This window comes from Micropterus dolomieu, linkage group LG05 (assembly GCF_021292245.1).
Source record: "Micropterus dolomieu isolate WLL.071019.BEF.003 ecotype Adirondacks linkage group LG05, ASM2129224v1, whole genome shotgun sequence".
Taxonomy (NCBI): domain Eukaryota; kingdom Metazoa; phylum Chordata; class Actinopteri; order Centrarchiformes; family Centrarchidae; genus Micropterus; species Micropterus dolomieu.
In genome coordinates, this window is record NC_060154.1 from 25,070,284 (window position 1) to 25,095,095 (window position 24,812).

General features: G+C 42.5%; 1 protein-coding gene across 1 annotated transcript; it reads right to left on the bottom strand.

Annotated features, from left to right (window-relative positions):
- Window positions 1–6,313: 6,313 nt before the first annotated feature.
- Window positions 6,314–24,636, bottom strand: pdgfra (platelet-derived growth factor receptor, alpha polypeptide). The gene is made up of 29 exons (XM_046050190.1): window positions 24,435–24,636; window positions 22,147–22,219; window positions 21,745–22,035; window positions 21,090–21,350; window positions 20,424–20,563; window positions 19,359–19,521; window positions 18,762–18,954; window positions 18,058–18,173; window positions 17,671–17,964; window positions 17,313–17,579; window positions 16,999–17,141; window positions 16,658–16,826; window positions 16,342–16,531; window positions 16,075–16,190; window positions 15,808–15,934; window positions 15,489–15,685; window positions 14,818–14,912; window positions 14,212–14,344; window positions 13,774–13,878; window positions 12,618–12,728; window positions 12,056–12,209; window positions 11,244–11,422; window positions 10,817–10,926; window positions 10,116–10,238; window positions 9,891–10,002; window positions 9,699–9,798; window positions 9,377–9,482; window positions 8,352–8,587; window positions 6,314–8,258 (listed from the first exon to the last, which is right to left on the bottom strand). Exons 2-29 carry the CDS (start codon window positions 22,199–22,201, stop codon window positions 8,111–8,113), a joined length of 4,434 nt encoding a protein of 1,477 aa, XP_045906146.1. The 5' UTR covers window positions 22,202–22,219; window positions 24,435–24,636; the 3' UTR covers window positions 6,314–8,110.
- Window positions 24,637–24,812: the final 176 nt, after the last annotated feature.

The window sequence follows — 24,812 nt, forward strand, 5'->3', positions numbered from 1 at the left end:
AGTGTTACAGACTGAAAGCCATGGCATAGGGAGAAGGGGTTCAAAAATTAAATGAAAGAAAACAATCACTACTCTGTACTAAATTTCCAAGATGCCTGTGTTTGTTTTGAGAAAACGGGGAGGGGTTAGGGGTTGATGCAGATGCTGTGGATCTTGATGCTTTGTAGAAGTTTGGAAGCAGCAGTCGGCAGTTGGCAGTCGGTAGTCAGCAACAGTGTGCTTGCTTCAGTACATATGGCTTCAGGGCAGACAAGGCAAATAACACCCTAACCCTGAAGATTATTTCAGAGTAACTTCGTTGAAACACTTTTAAATTTAGTACTAACTAAGTATTGAGGAAATACTGTAATGTGAGGCAGCCTGGGTGCATTAATGTTTAAATATACTATGTGGCTAGAGTGGTGTAGGCAACAGTGGAACTGAATAGCTGGGTGTCTGGTATCCTCAACCATCACCACTATAGTCCGAGACTAAGTTGTGCTTGTCAAACCTTTACATCTTTTTAAATGAACTTCCCTTTCATGGATAATTCATTAGCATTATGTTGAAATCTATAGTAATTTATGTAGTGGCTGTAGTGGGTTGAGCTCTAAAAGCATTGGCTAAAGTGATTTGCATGGTTCCTAAGTTGTTTATAGCACAATTTGGAAAATATTTGCTTGTAAATCTGAAAAATGCTTAAAATTCTGTTTCATTTATGAAACGAAAAAAAAAACAAATTTCCCCACAACAGACAAATATTAAGTAATTGTATTGTCACTTCCAGCACTGTAGCTCTGGTTCTGTTTCTTGTTTCTCTCATGTTCCCTCTCCTCCGTTTGTGTGTATGGGTGTGTTGTCGGCGTTATTGCAATCTGGGCACCTGGTCGAGCTTCACACAGGTCTTCAATCTTCAAATTGCCTCAGGGTTTAAATACTCCAGGAACCGGATCCCGCCCACGTCAACCTGCCTGCTTCATGCTCATGCCTAGCAACACCTGCTCACACCAACTCTGCACATTTCCAAATAAAGTTTGTTATCTTTTATCCAGTCTCCCGTGTTCTGTGTCTGCTCCTGAGACTGCCTGAACTCTGAAGTGTGGTACCTGGTTGCTGATCTTTACCCCTAATTAGACACAAGACCAATTGAAGACAGAAAAAGTATCCATGTTTTTACATTTATGACACAATCTCTGAAATTATGTTACCCTTGAAAGACCGTGAGAATTAATGTACGTACGTCATGTACGGAAACATTTACAGTTATGTTGTAAGAAAAGAGACTAAATGCAAGTAAGATTTTCTTTTTTGAACTTAAAGACTTGCCAGATGCCATCTCCAACTCTGACAGTAAATAAAAAGTACTAGAAATGATTGTCTTGTAATATGTAGACAAGGAACTAGATGTGAGGTTGCAAAGGTTAACTTGGTAACATAGAATTAATATAAAAGGCTGTCTTAAAAGTGCTATTTGGAGACCTGCACTACCCCAGCCTCTAGCAGTCTCATATGATTCCTGAAAACAAACAGTCATGAGTTTGCATGTTTTCCCTGTTTGCAGCAAGTCCCCGCCAAAAAGGCCTGTGTGATTACAGCACTCTTATAGCTATAAATTAGAGGTCGAGAGGTCTTCCTACACCATTGTCTATGTGTGTGTGTGTGTGTGTGATTTTACTGTAGAAGGTTAGCCTAAAAGTATTGTTTATGTAACCTGACTGCTTTTTATTGTCCTTTCCTAGTACGAAATCAATGGCAGTATCTTTTGCAGAGAATGTGTTTTAATCTGGACATGATGCCCCCCCGGTTAAACAAAAACAAAAACAAAAACAAAAAGCCTGGCAAGCACACGACACGCAGGCCCCTCAGAGGAAAAGCTTGAAATGGGACACCAGCCTCGAAGACACACAATAAATGCAATAACTTTTGTGACATTTCATTTCTTCATCTAACCCTGCCTCTACCCCTTGAGACCAAATCCCTGCAAAACAGGACATTCCCATCAGCTTCAGCTGTACGTTGTGTTTTGTGCCAATTAGTGTTCCGGTTCCATGCTAACTTTTGAAACGGTGCTTATAAACATGGTGAAAATTATTGCCCACCTGCTTAGCATCATCACTTTAGCATGCTCAAAGCACAGCCTCAGATTGCTGCTATAGTGTGGCTACAGACTCTTGGTCTGGTTTAATTTCTTATTAACGCTTATCATTTCTCTTTTTTTTATCTCAATTTTTATTTTTATGTTTTGTTGCAGAGCCTGATTATTTTTGGACATGATGCCCCCCAGGTTAAACAAAAACAAAAAGCATGGCAAGCACACGACACGCAGGCCCCTCAGAGGAAAAGCTTGAAATGGGACACCAGCCTCGAAGACACACGGTGGCCATGAGACAAATCTATTTTGCAGCAGATCTGTCCAAACCTGTTCTCCCAGAGGAGCCGGGGATGGAGACCGCACGGATGGCAACAAGGCGTCGAGTTTCACGAAGGAGACTGATGTTACATATCAAACAAACCAAAGAGATTGCTAATCTAATTGTCTCACACTCACTCGTGCAGCCAAATATATCAAAATCAGATTGCCCCTCACTCTTGCAAAGTAAAACATGATACAATCAAATTTCCCTCTATCTCTTTCATGACTTATGATCTGGTAAGGTCTCACTGAGTCTTTCCATATTGTTAAAAGAGATATTTATATGTCATTCTAAATCAAATCTAGTGTCAGTTTGGTTTCTCAAAACATTTAGTAGATGTACCACATGTTATTGGCTTGTGCCTTATTTACAAACTATGTGCCATTCAGCCTGCTATTAGCAACTGAAGGAAATTTTCTTCTTCTTGTGGAAAGACAGGTTCAACCAAAATCCAATCATATGATTTGTTTCATATTTCTGTGTGCTACCTTGCCCAACAGCTGTTTTTTGTACTCCAGGCTCGTCTGGGCGTACCCCCTTGGACATATTTTTACAGAGGCCAAAACACTGCAGGACACTAACTGGCGGCTCGCTGAACTAGCCTGATAAATGAAGCAAACAGTGTGAAGTGTATCAGCAGAACACCAAATCATTTTCAAAGTTTACAAGTGTTGACACAGTCAATAATGTGTGTCTTTGTCTCGCCCTCCTCTCGCCTCAGCAAGATAGTTATCTTTTCACATATGCCTATTTGTTGGGTTAGTTTAGTTTGCTTTCCTTTAACTGCAAGTATGGTTGTGTGAACGTGTCTGCCAGTCTGTCAACACTTTGGTCCAGACTGAAATACGTCAACAGCTATCAGATGGATTGCCATGAAGGTTTGTACAGGCATTGATGGTTAAAAGATGATAATTCCTAATGACTTTGGTGATGAGTGACTTTTCCTTTAGCACCACACCATGAGGATGACATTCGTGGTTTTGACAGAAATGTCTCAACTAAACTTGCTACACACGTTCAAGCCCTCCTCAGGATGAAATGCAATAACTTTTGTGACATTTCATCTCTTCATCTAACCCTGCCTCTACCCCTTGAGACCAAATTCCTGCAAAACAGGACATTCCCATCAGCTTCAGCTGTATGTTGTGTTTTGTGCCAGCTAGTGTTCCAGTTCCATGCTAACTTTTGAAACGGTGATTATGAACATGGTGAAAATTATTGCCCACCTGCTTAGCATCATCACATTAGCATGCTCAAAGCACAGCCTCAGATTGCTGCTAGTGTGGCTATACTGCGCCAGACTCTTAGTCTGGTTTAATTTATTATTAACGCTTATCATCTCTTATTTTTTATCTAAATTTTTATTTTTATGCTTTGTTGCAGAGCCTGAAAGAGTTACATTTTATTTTCTTGGAACAGAAGCTGACATTTTTTGTGAAAACAAAGAAGGAAATAAATTTCCATACTGTAAATGGAAATTTTCTAGCTGCATGTTCACCACGAAAGTTTGCATGCATGTCTCACGTTAAGCAAAATTCAGTGAATGGGACATTTGTTATCATATTTCCTCCACCCTGCACACCACAAGGGGCTTCATTTTTCTCAGGAACAAAGCCTCCTTTGGAGCCGTGTCTTTTCAAATACAAATAATACTAGAAAATATTATTCCGATACATTAAGAACTAAGAGGGCCTCACCCCAGATGTGAGGGTGCTTCCATTTTTTTGCCCAATATATTTTAAAACTGTTCCCTAGCAGTTATTTTCTTGTTGCAAGAAAATCTGCATGCAAACCTTCAACTGTTGTTTCTAGCACACTCATGTGATTACCAGTAGCCTCAAGCATCTCTACTGACTATCACTACTTTTCCGTCTAGTCCTCTACTAGCTTCCGCGAGCTTGCAAGTTGTGGTTTGGAGCAGCTATTGACCCTGCTTTGTACTAGCACCGATCTGCCTTAAGGGTTTGAGCAAACAGAAGGAAAAAAAGGAAAACCAGTCAAAAAAGACAGCCATTATTAAGACAGACAGCCTAAGGTAAAAGTTGTTGTTGCTAAAGTTTTATAATTGTGCAGATGTGGGTAAAGCTACAAAATAAGACCATAAAAGTTATGAAATGCATTCTAAAATAAATATTTGTCCTGCTGTAATTGTACTGCTCTTTGAGTCCGGTTCAGTTAAACTACATGTCAACAAAGGTCGTTTGCTTTAGATTAAAGTTCTAGAAAGGTTGGGTTTATGCGCTGGTTTCAAAATATTTCCAGGGGTTTGCAGCTGTTGCCTGATGGAACATAAAGCTACATCTTCCTAATGCCCCTTCGCGACACAAAACTTCAGAGGTTGTTATGGTCAGAGTTAATACTACAGAAGGCGTGTCTGAAGTCTGAGGGTCTGCCAACGTCACCTCTGCATCATGTTGAACCTCCACTTCTCCCCCTTTATCTCCCACCCTGAAGGCACTGAGCAATATCTAAAATACTACCTCCCTCTAGTGGTAATAAGGTAATAAAATGGCAATGACACACTAACTATTGGTGTCCAGCAAAAAGAGTGCAGCTTTAATTTTTCAGATTGTTGAACATATTTGTAAACATCAGAGGCATAAACCACCACAAAAGCAGTGATACTGAGAAAAGGACAACATATTTTGTCACTAAATAATTGTTTGCTGTCTGTTGGCAACATAGTTGGCAGCCTTGCAGTGAGATTATTGCCCTCTGATGGCTGTCTTTCCGATTGCATTTGCAATAGTACATACTGTATGCAGTCAAATAATATCTATATAACACTATAGTACTGAATAAATGTAATTTCTAAATGTATTAGTAGTGTTGATTGTTTATTTGCACAATATATTAGTTATTTATTATTATTTATTTATTTATTGCATTGATGAAAGTACAATTTTGAGGTACTGTAGTTGAATATTTCCATTTCCTGATATTTTATACTTCTTCAGTATATTTCAGAGGGAAATACTTGTACGTTTTACTCAACTACATCTGATAGCTGTCGTTATTTTTCAAATAATTTTTGTTTTTTAAAATGCTTGTGAAATTCAACACATTGTCAAAGATTAGACCAGAGGTTCCAGCCTTTCTAGCTTGTGACTCTAAAACAAAGCAAGGTGTAGCTGGGGTCTATTGTCACATTTAAAATGTCTACTAGTTGTTAGCAGTTACATCAAAGAGAGAGTTTCCTTTTAAACGTCTAAGATGGTTTCCTTTAGATGTAACTGTCGGGGCCCAAGCAGATAAGCACATTCAATATAATATAAGTGAAATGAATACATCTTTATTTTTTTCTTTGTTACCCCAATTCATCATCTCATGACCCCTTAGATTAATCTGGTGACCTTTTGGATATGACCGATGCCTAGGTTGGCAACCACTAACTAAACTAAACTATCTAACTGTATATAAAGTAGTTAAAACCAGTTTAACTTCGGGCAGCGACAATAAAGTGCTTTTTATGCATTGATGCATCAGTATTGACAGTCAATTTCACTGCATAAGGAGTACTAATACTTTTGATAATTTAAGTACATTCTGCTGATAATACTTATGTACTTTTACTGAAGTATTTTATGCAGGATTTTCCTTCCGCAACTAGTTGTTTGTTTCTGTATGACAATACTCTCACATAACTGAAGGAGTTTCTTTCTCCAGTCCTTTATTATTTATATTGATGTTATTTACCAATACGTTATTTTACCATTCATCTTTGTTTTTTATATTCGTCATACAGGAATGCTGCTATATTGCAATCTAATATCCTTGTGGACAGAAATGTACAATACAAGTGGCCATTGTCCCCCCATTCCTCATAGACATGCACCTCATAAATCTTTTTCTATTACTTACATTATTGCAACGTGTGGTTGTGTAAGTCTTTAAAATCATAGAGAGCCAGAGGACATGTCTTTTAACTTTATAAATCATTTATTGAAATATAAATCTTCTGAATGTACATGATGTAAAATATTGAAAAAATGTATTAAATCATCATATTGGGTGTGATTACCTATAATTAAAGATACTGTACTGTCAACAACACATCACTCTCCTATGGCACAAACATTCACATCCGCACTGCTTTAAACATCTAAAGCCAAAGCATGCCTTTTCTTTCTTTCTTTCATTTTTTTTAAAGCTCAGCCTGGCTAACATTTCTGCAACATCCAAAATAAATGGAAAAAAAGGAAAGTGCAACAACTGATTGCAGATTATATCACAGTCAACAGAGAGAGGCAGAGGCAGTGGCACAGCTGGTACAGTAGCAGGAAGATACAGAGGATTACAAAGAGTTTACACACAACTGATGTATAACATCAGATCGACTTGAATCTCTAGTCCATCTAGTGTCTTAGTATAACTAGAACCTGCTAATAGACTTAAGGACTGTAGATAAAATATGGAGGGCACAACCTGTTTGTAAAGCACAGCTAATGGATATAATTCACCTATTTTTTTTTTTTTTTACCATATTGGCATGGTGAACTGGGTTTCTCTTTGATCCCTTTTGTAGTAGCCAAATTAATACTATCCCTGTCATACCTAAACATGTAAAAATATGAATATTTCCCATACAACTTCCTAATCCACGGATGTTGTCCATGCCATATGCTGTCCACTACGATGGAAAATGTTTTCTGTTATTCCTATTGAGGAAAATTTGTTATATTTATTTTATTGTAACTGATTAATCAAAAGCCTTGGCTATCATGGGGCGATTGAGGGTGCAGAAGCATAATGTGTACTTACATAAAATACTATTCCCAATAACTCTCTCTTATAAAACAACTCTGGAGCTATTTACAATACAATCACACTTTGTTTTTCGAAGCCCATATGACACATATGACTGAAGTCTTGATCAGGGATGATGTTGTATTTTGGCAAAAGGTGAGACACTGCCAAGATGCATGCGACTCAAAGCTTAATTCTCATAACCATTCAAACAGCTATGGTCGATATCGACTCGGTATTCACAAATAATACATGTTTACACAATGATAAAGTAAAAAAATAAATTTGAATTACTGCACGTATTTAGCCATTGAAAACATTATATGATCAGATACCAAAAAAGAAATGGACATAGTCCAGATTTTGTGCTTTCAAATCCGGGTATTGCTACTGATTGTGCCAGCATCAGGTGCATCTCTTGAAGCAGGTGACTGTGAAGTGAGTTTACCTGCCAAGCTGTTCCTAGTATTGGTCTCATCTAGTTTAGTGCATCTGTAGTGGTTAAATATACATCATATAAGTGAAATCCTGTGGTGTTCATTTAGATTGCTGACCAACATATTGAACTCGTCCCTTTTTGCTTATATTGCTGTTAAAAGAATGCCCGATAGAATAAAGCTCTGCAAATTAAAACTTCAATCTGATCTTATCTGTTTTATCTTGATAGGTCCGACACACAGGCTTTGTGGCTCCTTGAGTCCTTGATGTCACGTTTTCGTCAACGCTCACTCACTCCTCCAGCCCAACAGGGGGCAGTGTCCAGGGAGAAGTTAAGGGCATACCGTACTGCCACCACAGACTCATCCAGACAGTGAAGTGGTTTTGTTCTGTCCTCTGAATGGGTGGTCGAGGAGGAGGAATGGAAGGGCTTGAGGGTAGACAGCAGGGTATTTGGTTCATTTACAAGCCTTGTGTCCTGTGTCCTTAAACCCCTTTTTCTGGGTGCTTCTGCTCTGCAGGCTGGGCAGGTGTCACAGGAAGCTATCCTCCACCAGGTCACTACAGTCCAGACACATCTCATCCAGCAGCGTGATGTCCTCCAGTGTCTCGCCCTCACGTGCAGCAAAAGTGGAGCTACTGGAGCCCGTCTCAATGGCGCTCTCCTCGGATGTCTGAGAGCTACAAGGGGACACCAATAACAGACGTTAGTGCCATCTGTGGTGCAGCATAGACAAGGTAGAGTGGTAGAGGTAAATGTTTGGCTCCATTTACCCGTGTCTGTTCCTCTTTCCATATTCATCGTCAGATATAGGGTCCAGGTCCGGGAGGGGAATGATGTAGCCACTATCAGAGCTCAGCCGCTGTTCGTCAAAGCCGCTTTCCCTGTCCTTCAGCTTGCCTTGGTTCTTGTAGGTGATGCCGATGTAGGCGTCATCGTTTTCCACGCACACCCGAGTCACAGCGGGGTGGTCGCTCTTCAGGAACTCATGGTTCACCCTCTCATAATGCTGTACAAGACAGACGCATACAGTAAAATTAAAATTCTGTTAGATAGTTAGAACACAAACGACACATGTCAACATTTGTGTTCATCTTTGCTGCACAGAGGTGATGATGATAGAATCTGTACTTCTGCATAAGCACAGAATTAATGAAGCGCTACAAAGCCAGAGGAGTGTGCTGTGGTGTGAGTGTGATCACTAGTTGTGTTGCCAGCTGGATAGTGCAATCCAAACTGAAAATCACACAAGCCTGTGGTGCTAAAACAAGAGTCGGTTCCTCGTCTGCCCCAGCCATTAAAACTCTGTGAAGGAGGCAGAGGTAAAGCTGTTTTGATGTACCATGTGTGGTGTGGAGTTTAATGGGGTAATTAAGGTTGGGTGGTGAAGGCGAGAACTGAGGCTGCGTCATTACCCAGACTGAGGCCAGCCGCTCTGACATCCAGCTGCTGCATTTGCACTCTAATCACTTGTAGGTTTCTGTTTTACAGAAACACAGAGAGCCCGCAGAAACACTGCTAATGCACTCTCAGAGGAAGTGGAAGGAGTTTTAAATGAGCAGCCTGCTACTTTAAGAGTGTATTTAAATTATTTCCAACCTGTACTTTGCTTGGCAAAAAGTACTGGTTGAAGCACCTCACAAAAAAAGTAAATGTGAGTCAGAAAATGCAAAAAGAAAGAGAGGATCAGAATGTGCAGGTCCAACCATGGGGTCAAGGATGAGAGCTGGTAAAAAAGAAAGCAGGTGTCAAGAATCCAAAGAGGTCTGGGGACACGAGAGGTCACAAAGAGACTCACCCTCTTGTAGCTGGAGGGCAGCAAGGAAGCTACAGTATCACTCAGACCCAGGAAAGAAGGCCTCTTCTCGGGCTCGCTGTTCCAGCACTTCATCATCATTTCATACCTGAAAAAAGCAAAAACAGGCAATGTTACCATAGAGAACTGTATGACCTGTACTGTACGATGCAATTTTGCCATAACTCATGTCAGCCGCTGTATATCACAGTCCACAAACAAACTGTGCTGAGTTAGCCCAACACATTCGTCATGTGACAGGATGTTAGGGAAGCTTTGTGCCATACACAGCAACAGTGTAGTCATCATGCGAATGATTACATACACGTCGTGAGGGGCGTGCTCTGGTTTAGACATCCTGTATCCACTCTTGATCTTGTTGTAGAAGCTTGAATCCACGACCATTCCTGGGTATGGGGTGCCACCTTCAGACAGAAAAAGATTCTCATGAGTTTATCAACAACCACCAGTCTTAAATCCATCTTTTCTTTTCTAATAGATGTTTCCAGGGGCTCACCTAAGGAGAATATCTCCCAGAGCAAGATTCCATAGGACCAAACATCACTAAGAGTGGTGTATAGATTGTCAAAAATACTCTCCGGAGCCATCCACTTCACGGGCAGAAAAGTCTGTATGATGGCAGAGAGGAAAATTAAATCGCACTTGCAAAATCATTATGGAAAAGAAGAATAGAGCAAGGTTTTAGGCATAAAGTGAAAGTTATGTATGGACGGAGACTTACGCTCCCTTTGGAGACATAGTTGTTGTCATGCATGATGTCTCGGGCCAATCCAAAGTCACAGATCTTCACTATCTTGCCCTGAGATAGGAGGACATTCCTGGCAGCGAGGTCCCGATGCACACACTGTTAACAGAGTAAGAAAAGGTGCTCAAGTGCATCATACACAATTGTTTTGAATTCTCAGTTCCTTCCAAACACATTTTGCTGCCACAGCTACTGACAGCATCTATTTCTGTATGTATCGCATTTCACCCGAGTTCATTTTTAATGCAGTTACATATTGCTTTATAAAGCATGGTCTTTGTGTAAACATGCCAGCTGGAGAGATGGCCGTGACCACTGGATATTTAGGGATAATAACTATGAAGCTGAATATCCTCTGGCTGCAGCGTGTGCCTGCCTGGTAATTCTAACCCTGGCTGTGCTGATACTATATTCAGCTCCTGGCCTGTCTCTTGAGTGTGCTCAGCAGCCTTCACGGGACTGCTTATCACACAACTGCTGATTTTCTCAAGTCCCCCTTGGCCAGCACAGCTGTCATCTTATAGGACACAGTTCAAAATCCACAACCAGTTGAAAGCAAAGGGAATGCGGGGATGCAGGGCCTATGTGGTGTGCAAACCCCAGCAGGACAAATGCGTCTATGGAAAAAAGAAAAAGATATGATGTGCATTCATTGTCCCTCTGCAAACGAAACTTACATTTTTGGAAGCCAGAAACTCCATGCCTTTGGCCACCTGGTAGGTAAAACTGAGCAGATCGGTGGTGGTGAGGCCCTCGTTCATGTCTTCTGACAACAGGTCGTCCGTCTCTGGTAAAGAAAACACAGAAAACACCATGAGGCGGTTCACGAGTATATGGTCATCATGTATTGTAAAAATAGTACTGGCTGCTCAAACCTGGCTTTTACTAATGGCAGGGAGAAACTGGGCATTATTATGTGTGTGCTACAATTATCCTCTCCATGTAATTACAGGGCTGTACCAGTCCTAAATTCTGACAAGGGTGGACTCCTCAACCAACACTGACTAAAACACAGCACTAAAGCCAAGCAAGCACACACCAATACCTCAGAGGAGAGAGTGAAAAGAGGACGGAGAGAAGAGGAAGAAAACTGCATGTGCGTACCACTTGATCCTTTCTGAGAGAGTGGGTGGTCGTAAGAGGGTGGGTATTCATCGTTAGACCCCTGGATGTCTGAGTACTTAGAGGTTTTGCTCATCTCCAGCATGGGCACATACTGAGTGTTGTCAGCCTGCTTCATATCCATGTAGTCTCCTTTGCTCTCGAAAGACAGGATCACATAGCTGCGTACAAAGTTAAGAGAGACACAAAGAAGGATTGCTGTTAGTGAGGAGGTGAGGACAGGTTGTGGGAATATTGAGCCATGTGACATGGGGCACAAAGACATGTTGTGATAATACATTATGTTACACGTCTTATTAAGTCCCCTATTGTGTGTCCTTAAATCCTCTCACTCCCTCTCTGGATGTGGTTGAGCCTAACATGGTAGCCAGGATTAAATCATGTTATGGTCAATTCGAGGTGTGGTCACTGTGAGTCATCCATCAACACAGATGAGCCTCGGCGGGAGAGAGAGGGCTGCTGTTTCACCATGAATGTCTGGGAGGACAGAATTAACAGGTACCTCCAAAACAATGTAATTAGGTTGAAAGCTGAGACCACTTCAGACTGCGATTTGATTAGGCAAAGACGCCAGACTATCTTCTCAACCATGGAGAAAATGGCGATAGAGTTACCGATTAGGGGTAGGAGAGAATGTGAGTGTGTGGGAGTACAAACTGTTGTGACTATGGTTGTAATATTTGGGAGTGGCAAAGGGGAAATAAATTCAAGTGTACTTAAATGTGTGTGTTTTTGTGTTAACACTTTCCATGTAAATGCATGTACAAAAGCTTTAAAAACATTATATGTGGTACCTCCTGCTGCTCTCATCTGCAGGGTTCATTCCAAAGATGTCCAGCTCTTTTTTAGTTTTCTCTGTGTTCAGGCTGAGGAAGGTCTCCCTGTTCTTGTGCAGGTAGTTGACCAGATCCCCATAGAAGCAGTACTCTGTGATGATGTATATAGGGCCTGGGAACAACACAGCAGATAAAGTTGTGCATCGGCGTCAGGCTGCAGGCTAATCTTATCAGAGGCTCGTAAAGGCTAAAAGCACAGTCAAGAGGGCAAGCAGGCACTTTCCCATAAAAAGCCTATTAAAATACCACACCCACCAAGAGCTGAGACAGTGTTGTCAGTCAATTTTGGCTGTTGGAGCTGTAAATGTGTGCTAATGCCAAATCTGAATGGGTGTGTGTATGTACAGACGTGTTTTTGGCAGCATGAAAGTGGGCGGTATTGTTAGTCTTTGTAAAGTGGTGAATAAATTGCAGGGAGAGGCAACAATGGTTAATCTAAGCTGTTATTATGCACTATGTACATTATTTGTCGATGAATGAATGTGTCTTTATATCTCTAATTTGCATGTGTATTATTCACCTGACTTGGTGCAGGCTCCCAGGAGGTTGACAATGTTGAGATGTGGTCCAAGATGAGTCATGATCTTCAGTTCAGACATGAGGGCCTGTTTCTCACTGGAGCGGGCCGTGGCTGAAAGAAGGTGCAGCAACCGTGTCTATCATCCTGCATAATCCATCCATCAAGCAAGTCAACCCTGCAGTCACCCAAACCTTTTTCATCTGAATTCTATAACTGCTGTACAACAGTGTCTTTATTATCCTGTAGATGCTTTTGTATCTGCCTTTTGATCACTTTTTCCAATTCTCTGCTGCCGCCACAAGTACAAGGTTCCGCACCAGTTGAAGAAAAACAGCTGTCACATGAGGTGTTGCTACACTTACGTCTTTCAATTTTCTTCTGTAACATTTTAATATTAAAGGGTTTAACAGGCCTAATGTGTTTTAGGCTTTTTGATTTATGCCGAGGAGTTTTCAAAGCTCCCTAACACCACCCATCTCGCAATTTGGTATATGATGAATTAGCTATTAGCAATTCTGATGGCAATGTACTCATGGATGTACAGAAAACCATCATTGAATTTACTTTGATACTGAGGAAAACGTGATGATTCTCAGACTTTTCTGAGAGTTGTAAAGAGATGCTTTTTCACAATGGATATCTAATAACCATGCAAGTGTTGATCACACTGAATCTAAAGATGCATCATGTCTGTGTGTTCAGATTTGACTGTGTTGTCAGTCAGAGTGTGATTTTGGCACAAGTTGCAGCAATTGGGCACTTACGGTCTTAAAGTATTTGCCTCCATGTCACTGCTGTCTATCAGAGCCTCTGCTGCTGCTCCAACTGCTGACTGTGTTGATGTGCAATTCAAGTTTGAAAATCTCTGTTTTATGGTATATATTATTTCCAGTAGTAACAACAGCTGCCCTCAACTAAACTTTACTGGTGGAAAGAACATATCATGTTACCGGTGACAACATAGCTCAAATATCTTGTAATAGTAATCCACTTGTAATATGTTATAGTTTGTTGATAAACTCATGAGAATCTGTTTTGGTCTAAAGATCAAGAGTGGTTACAGGATGTCCAAACCAGAGCATGCAGCAACAGTGCCACAGTATAGTCATCATACGCATGATGACTATACTGTTGCTGTGTATGACATGAAACTCACGTTTCAGCATCTTCACTGCCACCTTCATGACAGGTTGGGAGCGGCTGAGTCCGTAGGCAGTGCCCTCCACCACCTTCCCAAATGCCCCAGAGCCCAAGATACGACCTGAAAAAACACAAAATTGGAGTCATAGGATTAATAATCAACAAAGAATGACAACAAACACCTGCACAACACAGGCATACAAACAAAGCCATGCACTTAAAAGGCCTCTGCTTTCTCATTTGTGACCCTTTCAATGGCTGAATGTCCCCTTAATCACTAAGTCAAACAAACCCCCAGCCAGCAGACCCCTACTGCCTATGCCTGATTAGTTTATAACAGCCTCACTTCAAAGACAGAGTGAGACATCCTGACCAGAACATCCCTGCAGGGAGGCTGCAAAGCCACCGGCACAAGACTCTAGCTTTAGCACATGAGAAATAGCAGTCAGCTCACCGAGCACAAGTCTGTCACGGGGGAACTCCCATCTGGAGTCATAGGGAAGCTGCATGGGATCCACATAGATGTACTCATGGCCGTCTGGGCTCACAGACTCTATGACCCTCCAGCGTATCTCGTACCGTGGCTTCTAGATGACAAAACACATGAGAACTAATTAATTACCTTTGTCAAGTCAGGTCAGGGGATTGTTGGTGTATCATATTTGGCTTTTGGGACAGTTTTACCATAATGAGTTGTTTTCAAGAGCAATTTTCTCCTGGCCTTGTAAAGTCCACCCACAAATTGTTTTTTCTTTTATTTTTAGTAGCTGAGTAGACTTTTCTTTGGTTAGGAGCATTATTATTTGATGGATACTCAAAATAATTTGCACAACTGCATCTCTGTTTGTTATCTGTCAAGTCTCAATCTGAAAACATGCTGGAGGGCAGCAAGGAAGCTACAGTCTCAATCTGAAAACATGAATCAGAAACATTTTCGCTTGATTTTGCAAGGCGCATTCGCTCCAAAAACGTTTTCCTCGCATAAACGCATAAACAAGTGAATAAGCAGACGAAAAGATGAGAGAGTGAATATGTGAGAACAGAATAATGGCAGCAATACCTGTTTCCAGATAACAACCAAGACAATGAGTGAGATGATGACAATGACCAGGAGCACCAGCACAGCAGCAGCTACAGTCAGCTCTGGGTGAGGGCCTGTTCGGGAGGAGAGCCAGTGATCACACTTGTTAGACACTGATGTGTCGACATGTTATAATGACAAATGAAATGCTTGCAGTGAAATATGTTCTACGTGTCGCATAAGAAATGTCGCCTGTTAGGCTTAAGAGACAATTAAATCCGCAAGGTGCCCATATTACTAGGACCAAAAGGTATGCTGGGAAGATAACATGGAGGTTGGGGGTTAGGGGAGGTATCCAGGCACATGCTTTGTGAGGAGCTGAGGTTAGGAGTGTAAAGCCAAACCAAATGGCCTAATGATCTCATGCTTCTCTGAATAAGCTGTCAGAATAAGAGCCCCTTCCTCGTGGCTAAAGCACAGCCCCCCTATCAGCTGTCTCACTGCAAACTCATCATCTGACAGCTGCTGCAACACTGACAGCACTATCTCAGCCCTGAACACAGTCACTTACAAAGCCTTTCACACTCTGAGTGTCAGAAATGGAAGGAACTTCAGAGGAAACAAGGTGGAAATAACAACATCATATGTCGATTTAAAAGCTGGGTAAAGTTACTTCAGAGGAAACAAACATGGATGAAATGTGTTCTTACCACTGGACACCAATTTGACCTCCCTGCTGACCGTGGCCATTTCGTTCCTGGCCAAGCAGCGCACAGACAGTGTGTTTTCAAGATGGCCAAACAAGACCTGGCTCTCCAGGTTATTGTCCTCATCAAAGTGTGAATCCATTGTGATCTCCGTGGAGTTTGGTGGGAGGGGCACCCAGGAAGACGAGTCATTGGCACAACTTAATGTAAACAAAGGACGAGAGAAATATAAAGTGTGTATTGGCTGCATGTATGTAGATACTGAAGTCTGAAAGCACTCATGTTGGTTGTAGAATAGATGGATGTACTAAAGAGGACTTACCGTTTGATGTTCTTACAGATGAACCACTCCACCACAGGTGTGGGCTGCCCTCTAGTAATACACACCACAGACTGGCCCGTGGCTGAACCGTGGTGGATGTCCATCAGGTCCACAATGACTGCAGGCACTGTGACAGTGCCAAGTCAGACAGAAGCAAAGTGTGTGTAAATATGTGAGAAAAAGACTATAACGGGGGCTGAAAGGTTGTGACAGCGGTTTCTAAGGAAATAAAGGTAATAAAAGGCTTGTTGCATTCCTGTCTCTGACCTTTGACCTCCAGGATCCATCCAACGTCTTGACTTTGGTCTCCATTCTTGACTCGCATGGTGTAGTTCCCGCTGTCCTCCTCCTTGGCCCGGATCAGAGTAAGAACACTCATGTAGCTACACAGAGCAATGAAACGAGACACTGCAATAAACACACAGTCATAGAAGTTCACCACGCACTAAACCCTAATGACAGGCCGGGAACGTGTTCACTCTGAGCTTGTCATTAGCTCTGCTGTTATTAGTTGAACTTGTATGGGGGTCTCACCTGGTCTCGTTGAGCTGCCGCAGGCTGGTGGAGATCTCCGCTGTCACATCACTGAGTGGGATGCCATCTTTAAGCCAAGAGACATGAGCACTGGGGAAGGAGGTGATTTGGGCCCTGAACTCCCGGACCTCATCCAGCTCTGCCGATTCATATCCTCCGAACTCCGGCGAGATAGACATAAACTGACTTGCTGTTAGAAAAGAAGAGAGGCCGACAGACAATCAGCAATTCATTCAATCACCACAGGAAAGATAAGAATTTATGAAATTATACCGCATGATAATTACAGTATGTACACAAAATACAGCTTTCATACCAAAAACTTGAATGATGAGTTCCTTTGTCTGGCTCTCATTACTAATAATATCAGTGATGGAGCAAGAGTAGATGCCGCTGTCTTTGGTTGAAGCCTGCTGGATCGTCAGGGTGTAAAGGATCTCCTGATCCCTCTTGTTCTCATGCACTGTTTTGACAGCACGATTAGTCTGTCAAAGAGAAAGGAACATCGGGTACTTGATTTTCAAACCACCTTCAATAGGACACCAAAACACGTAATTAGTTTCAACTGTTCTTTGTGCCCCGCGCCCCAATAAGCGGATGAAGATGGATGGATGGATGGATGTTCTTTGTGCTGCATAGGATGACGTATGCCCTTACCACTTTGCCAGGGTATTTCCAGTGGTCGTCCAGAATCAAAGATCCCCGAGCCAGACAGGTGACTGTTAAGGTGTCTCCCACCAGCAGCGCAGTCCGTTTGGCTGTCAGTTCAACATGCAGTTCAGTGAAACCTGCAGTGCCACCTGAGATACAATAATTGACAAGGTCAAAATGCCTGTGGGAGGGCACAGATCCAGCAAAGAAAACATAGAGCTGACAGATCAGCTTTGCAAGGTGAAATGCCTCTTTTCCAAGTGATGCTACACACATCTACTGACACAGATTTACACGTTCACAAACACGTGAACACGAACCTGTCCAGCCATGGACGATGTATTCCTCGCTGTAGTGTTCCTCCCCGTTTATGACGGTCTTACAGACGTATGTTCCAGCAGTGAATACTCCCAGAGCGCCCCTCTTGCTGTCATAAAAACTAGGCACAGGGTGATCGGTGTCAACGTTTACCAGGGTCACGTTGGTCCTGGGATCAGACACCCGACACTGGATCTCCATCTCCTCGTGGTCAGACAGGACATGGTTGCCAAAAGGTGCCGGTGATGGCACAAAAGGAACATCGGGATCTGAGTTGGAGACAAAATACATTTCTCAGACCAAGATAATAACGTGAAATAATAAAAACACACAAGCTGAAAGCTGCTATGTACCCCATACCTGGCACATAGATGTAGATGCTGCTGCGCTCTGTATCCTCAGTGGTATTACTGTACAAGCATGTGTAGTAACCGGTGTGCATTGCAGTAGGGTTGTCCACAGTGATGGTGGTGACAAACAGGCCGCTGTTGTCCTCCTGTGTTTTCTCGGCCACATCGAGCGGCGTCTCCCATGCTAGTTTTGCCTCTCCCCGACAGGTCAAGGTGAAAGGAGTGTAGAGGGGCACGACCATCTCCTCTACCTGTGGCAGCAGCACAGGGGCTGAGGATGCTGGGAACATCACTGCAGTAGGGGCTGAAAGAAAGACATGTACAACGCTCAGCCATTGATCACAAATCCTCAACCTATCTATCCACGTATCCGTCTACTGTACGATATCTCTCTTACCTTTCACTTTGAGGCTAAAGGAGAACTGAGCAGTGTGAGAGCCACTGAGGGCTGTGATGGTGTAATTCCCGTTGTCTTTCACCAGAGGCTGCCGTAATATCAGAATGCTTTGGTACCTGTGAGACGAAGATTGGCAAATGCTTTTTGTCATTTAAAGGAAAAGTTGACAGTTTGGGAAATGCACTTTTCTGCTTTCTTGCATAGGGTTAGGTGAAGAGCCACTTTCACACCTGTACAGTAAATACAAAGCTGGGGCCAGCTGGTGGTTAGCTTAGCTTAGCATAAAGACTGGAAACGGGGAAACAGCCAGTCTGGCTCTGTCTGAAGGTAACCAAATACATCCACCAGCACCTTTTATGTTCACTGATGTCATTTATTTGGTTGGAGAGATTTAAAATGGCAAGTTGTGGTTTTTCACTGGATTATGTGCCGGGCTATTACTTCAGTAGGTTACTGCTCCCAGCCAAGAAACAGTCAGGCACATAACAGACTTAAAATAGATTCAACAAATGAGAAGTAGCATGTTAATTAGTTAGTTTTAGATGGATGAAGTTACCTTTGGACAGAGCCAGGATAGCAGTTTTCTGCTTCCAGTCTTTGTGCTAAGCTAAGCTTCATATTTACTGATAAATCAACTGCAGTCAGAACTGAAAGTAAAAAGCCTCACCTATTGATCTATTACAAATCACAACTGTTATCCTCACCGATTCCCTTCAAGGTGGCTTGTTTTGGTGAGGACGTAGTAGTTCTGTGGTATGGCTTTGCCGTCTTTCAGCCACATCACTTTAGGGGCCGGGTAGGCATTAATGAGGATGGTAAACTCTGTCTCCTCTAAAAGGCTGACAAACTCCGTAGCTAGAATCCCACTATGGTCCAGTGCCACAAAGGAATCCTCCTCTAGAGGTGAGAAACAGAAAAGAAGAAAAGAATGAGCAAGTGATAGTGGATGAAAATGGATTCAGTGAGTAAAAACAGGGAGACAGTGGAGCAAGGCGAGGATTGAGGCAGAGTGACAGAGGGGTCTGAGGTGAAATGAAGGCCTGACACACATCTGCTGAAGCCATCCCATAAAACACAGTAGCTGATGTTGAAAGTAGAGGTGAAGCTTAACAGTCGGATGGTAGAAATTTACTTCCACACATCACTAAAAGCACCTTGTGCACATATGTGGAACCATGTTTTACCACTTTTACCCAAATGATGATGAGAATATTAAATTTGGATTAAGGGGGTTTATGGGTTCTGCTGAGAACTCATTAAAAAGGTATCCAGAAAATGTTTGTAAGTGGACAAAGACTTACCGAAGACGGTGACAGCCGCTATGCTGACTCTGACCTTTCCGCTGATTTTGTGGGTGATGGAGCACTCGTAGGTGCCGCTGTCCTGAGAGGTGGCTTGTGGGATACTGAGGGTGTAGATGACCCGGTCAGGAAAGGTCTGTTTCATCTGAACTGCGTCCACAGCCTATAAGAACAGAACAATATGGGTTTGAGATCCAATCTCACCGGAATAAAAGAAAAAATCTCCGTAATAAGATATGTGAATTTTTTAACTCTCAGTGTTTTTCCGTTTTACAGGTACAATGTATGAGAATGGGTTTGTCGTGCGGCAGAAGGCTAATGGTTAAAACACTTGCTAGGCCACAGGAGATAAATCAGGATCACAGAGCCTTTTAAAAGCCTATAATTGCAACTGAAACCAAAACCAGGAGTCGAGACTCAAGCGTTCCTACCCTCACTGTTTCTGGAAAAGGGCTTAGAGCAATCCCATGCAGAGAGACAGAGAACGTGCTGTATAGATTAAGAATCTGAATGTAAATATAAACAAGCATAAATTGCACGAGACTCTTTTGGATCCTTTCAGCTCACACTTCAAAAGCATTAAATGTTTATTTGGCTGTCATATGCAGACAGCATCTGTCCTACACGTCTTAAGGTCACAGGGGTCAAAGGATTTACTATCCTTTTTTTTCTTCTTTTGAACTGCCTGCTTCCTTTGAGCCATTTGTCCTGAACTTTAACTTTTCCGCCAGTGTCTTTCGGATGCAGCAGGAGCCTTTTGGCTGGTTGTCCTCATAATGAAGACGCAACATTCAGTCGCTGCTTTCCTAACACATACTTTGCAACCACTAAGGGCCGTCCTCAGAGCTATATTCCACTTGCCACTGCTACGTTTAGGTCCAAAACCATTACACGCTAATTTAAGGCTCAGAGCTCCTGGGTAGGAAATGACATGGAAATATGACAAGGGGTTGTAGGAAATAGGGCAAGAAGGCTGACAGGCTGAAGCAGATTATGGATGAAGCCATAGGGGAGACTAAATTGAAATTTAGAAAAACACAGACAGGAAAAAGGATTGCATCTTGCCTGTTTTTTAAGATGGAGCCACTGCTGCTGAAAGCCCAATCCAGTGGGAGCGACACATGTGACGTTAAAAGGCTTCCCTGCTCTCACCGTCTCTTCACTGACTTTTACTTCCACGTCAAAGTCCTCCTTCTCTTCATGGTCTAGAGGGGACACCAGAGAGCAAATATCAGCACCGTCAGCTCGCAGGTCCCGACATAGTGACAACTTGATCACCATGAGCTCATTAATCACAAAGTGGTGGATCACTAAGTCGTCATTACTCACTCACACACACACACACACACACACACACACACACACACACACACACACACACACAGTGAAAACAGCCGTGTTAAGTCATCTCCCCCTGTGATAATGACATAATGTCATGGCTCTCATGTAGTGAGATCACCCTGCAGCCCTCTCATGGTAGACAGACTTGATGAGTGTATCACTTTAGTTCTTTTTGAGATTTACACAATAATAACGACTCCTACTCAATCAAAGTTGTTCATTTCACAAAGACAATACATTTTAATCACACAAGGTGAAAATCCAGATAGATTCAGTGATCTCTTCATTCAACACACCAACAGAATTTAAGAAACTACAACGGCAAATCTATGAAATGTCCCTTTTCCTTAACACTTCATGGCCTCTATATGCACATTCGCATTGACTTACCCTCAGCCTTCACAGTATAAATGACACTTCTGAATGTCTGGCCGTTCACAATGGTTTCACACTGGTACTGCCCAGGCAACAGGCTTCCAAAGAAGCCCATCTTGTTGTCGTAGTAGACAGACATCTCCTCTCCGCTGGAGACACTCCTCAGGATGACGTGAAAGTAGGGGTCAGACACACGGCAGGAGATGGGGACTCCAGGTGTGTCCATGGGGACTACCAAGTTATCAGGCGTCTCGGGAACAAATGGAGCCAGGGGATCTAGGTGCGCACAGAAAGGAAGGAGGTCACACTGAGTAATGGGATTTGGTTTGATTGAAAAGCATCACTGTGATCCATTGTACTCATACTTGCTCAGTTTAGGCTAATACACTCTGGGGTATTTTTACTGCTACAGCCTTACTTAGTCTGCTATGATGGTGGCTAATGCTAGTTCATGTTACCTAGATAATGCTGTGTAACTGATTTGTTACAGTGTGTGTGTATGTGTTTGTGTGTGTGTTGTTCTACATGTGCTTCTGTTACATACTGTTTTAGCTATATCATTTGTTACTTGGGACCACAGTGGCCACTCTGCTATTGTTCCCAGGTCTGTCTTTACATGTCCATACACAGTATATCCATGACTGCTGGACCATGTGAAAAACATATTCACCTGGTACAAAGACATAAATTCCCGCCTCACTGTCTTCTCCCGGTTCATCCGCCAGAGGACCCTCCTGGGTTTCATAGGTACACATGTAATAGCCGGTGTTTTCTACAGTTGCGTTGTAAATGAAGAGCGTCGCCGTGTAGTACCCTGGGTAAACGAAGGCGTTATTCGGCAGGGGTTCAGCCCAAACGACGTTTCTTTTACCGGTACAGCTTATGTTGAACACGGAATTGGGCTGCAGGATGAACTCTTGTTCGTTGGACACAATGGTAGGTAACGGCAGCCCAGATGTAACTGAAAGATAGTTGTGAAAACATTAGAGGAACTGATAAAAAAAAAAAAAAAGGAAAAACAAAACAAAACACCAAGACTAATCCTATTAGGTTACGATATAAAGTTACTCACCTGAAAGCACCACCAAGATACCCCCAAAGACGACATACGTCTTTACCCCACCCATGACTATGGATGTTCTGGCCTGTAAAAGACAGAAAGGCGAGTTATTTAATCAACAAGTATTTAAAGCAAACACTTGGATTGTTTGGCCCTTCCTGATAAAATATATTACCACTGTCTCTGCATGTTATTCAATTGGATTACATAACAATTTGATTAATAAATCAATTGCTTATTGACTTCCTAACCTCCACGAACACTTAATAGAGGGATCTGAGGAACTTGACAGCACACATAGGTGGCCTACTGAAAAGGTACCTGTCTAAATTGATCACAGGGTTAGTAGGGGAATTATTTTTCGTCAGATGAGGGATAAAGGTTAGGATTACAAGTTTCTGGCTCTATTGAATGGAGAGACAGACAGGGCGCTCCTCGCTGCAGCGCTGCGCTCCAAGTGCACATGAAGCCTGTCGGTAGAGGGCGACACAGTCCACCTTTTGAGGGCCCTAAACCTAATTGGATTTCACCATCTCCGGTTTACCCACTCGCCTTAAAAAAAGTTTTCCTTTTTCGTCTGATTGAAGGACATTCCCGTTTTTCATTTCTTTGACTAAAAACTGGAATTTCTAAGCCTAAAAAATATATATAGCCTTTATAAATATAGGTCTATAGCCTATTTAAATTCTTTTTTCTTATCCAATCGAAGCATAATAAACCAGATGTCTAAAGGACGCCTAATTAAGATATTCTCAAGTATTGTCCAGACTCCTCACAACCTATCATACAGATCCTGTCAGGTCCAGCGGACCGATCTGTCTGTCTGTCTCTCTGTCTGATTGATGTTGGATCAGGGCTTTCATCAGGGGCCACACAGTTTGAGAGGCGTTTCTGAACATTTTAATTTCCATAAATCAGAGCTGTTCTTTCTAAAATCACCATCCAAGGCATGTCTAATTCAAGTTCTATTTAACATTAACTTGTCTTTATCTTCTCTCTTTCTATCATTTTGGATATTCTGTATCTTGCATGGACAGTGTCCCCAAACAATAAACCTTTTGGCCCTTGCATAGCTTCCTGTGGTTGTCCGCTCTGGCTCACCCGAAATTATCCATGGGTAACCTGGGTTTGTTTAACTATATAATTAGTGAGCCCACTCCGCACAAAAGTAGCCTACATATTCGCGTGGGAATCCGACAAACGCCTAATCCGTGTTGACGTGTTTGTGCACACGCCTTGTCTCAAACAATTTCAATAAGGGATTTTTTGCCTCGGTTTGGCGAGGATCCTCCAGCCGCTGCGCGTAAATCTAACTAAGCCTAGAGTGGCAGTCAAACTCGTATGCTCGCATATCCTGCTCCTTTATTTCCCCCGCTTCTACCAAGCGACTCCACAAATGTGGCAGATAACAAATGCACCACTCTGCTTGGCTGGATACATTTGAGCAACAGCTGAGGAGGCTTCTCAACTTTCTGCCCTCCACAGGATGGTGATACGGTTCCGTTCAAGTCCGCGTCAAGAAGGTTGATTTCCATGGAAATTATTTTGAAAAGAGAATTTACTTAAATGTGCAATAAGCATTAATGCACTTTAAAAAAGTTTTGAATATTTTCTGTCTAAATATTTGACCACGGGAGTATTCCTATGCAAAATCCCTTGGTGACACAGCAGGGTAAGTGGGTAATGAAGAATGCGTGGCTTCACAACACACTGAAATCTTCTTTTCTCCCCTTGAATCCATTCAGCTGCAGCTCTGAAGCCTCAGACGGACTCACTCCAGTGCCGATTTTCCATTTTAATTCCTCACATTCCAGGACCAAACGACAAAACAATGTGATGTACAATTTCCAATGTGTTTCCCATTAAGCGCCAAGCGGCATCCCACAATAGTGCCTTCAGTCTTCGAGGTGACACCTCCAGCTGTGAGGCTGAAACCGAGCGCTTTTATCCAGCAGAGTCAGCGACATCTCCCTGCTCGGCGCCCAGGGTTGAGACCATATGGTGCACGGAGAGCAGAAATCTAATCTAAACAAAATGTAATGCATTGCCTAATGCAGAAGTTGAATACAACTTGTAGAGCAACAGAGCGTTCCCATTTTAATGCGTAAAAGTTTCCAAAAAACTTTTCCAGAACAGACAGACATAATCTAATAATTAGATAAACCAATTAAGTCTGCAATTAAACTCCTATCAGACCTATAGAATATGATTCTATCTTGCTTTACTCGATAAAAAAACACCCCAAACTTTTAAAAAAGTAGTTTCAATCATCTTTGGGATACCAGCAACCTATCAGTTACCTTTTAGTAACCCCCTCTTTATATTCCTTTCGTGTCAGTATATCCACAATGAATAGGTCGCTCCAAAAGGCGCAGTAAGGGTCCTTTGCAGCGGCTGTAATCCTCTGAGATCCTACGCTGTGAGAGCATATGTGCGACCCTCCGTCCGCATCCGCGACCGTACTCACAACTGCGCTCCAGCTAAGCGACCTGTAACTGATTCAATGTAACAGTCCACCCTCCTCCCCTCCGAAAAATCATCTGGCTCAAAGTAAATAACTCTCAGGAAATGGCACCCCCCTCCCTCTCCTCCCTCCAAGCGCTGGACCCCTTTTCAAAGTAAGAGTCTGTTTTGGGGGTTGGGGGGAGTGCAGACGAATATCCCCGCCGAAATGAGGG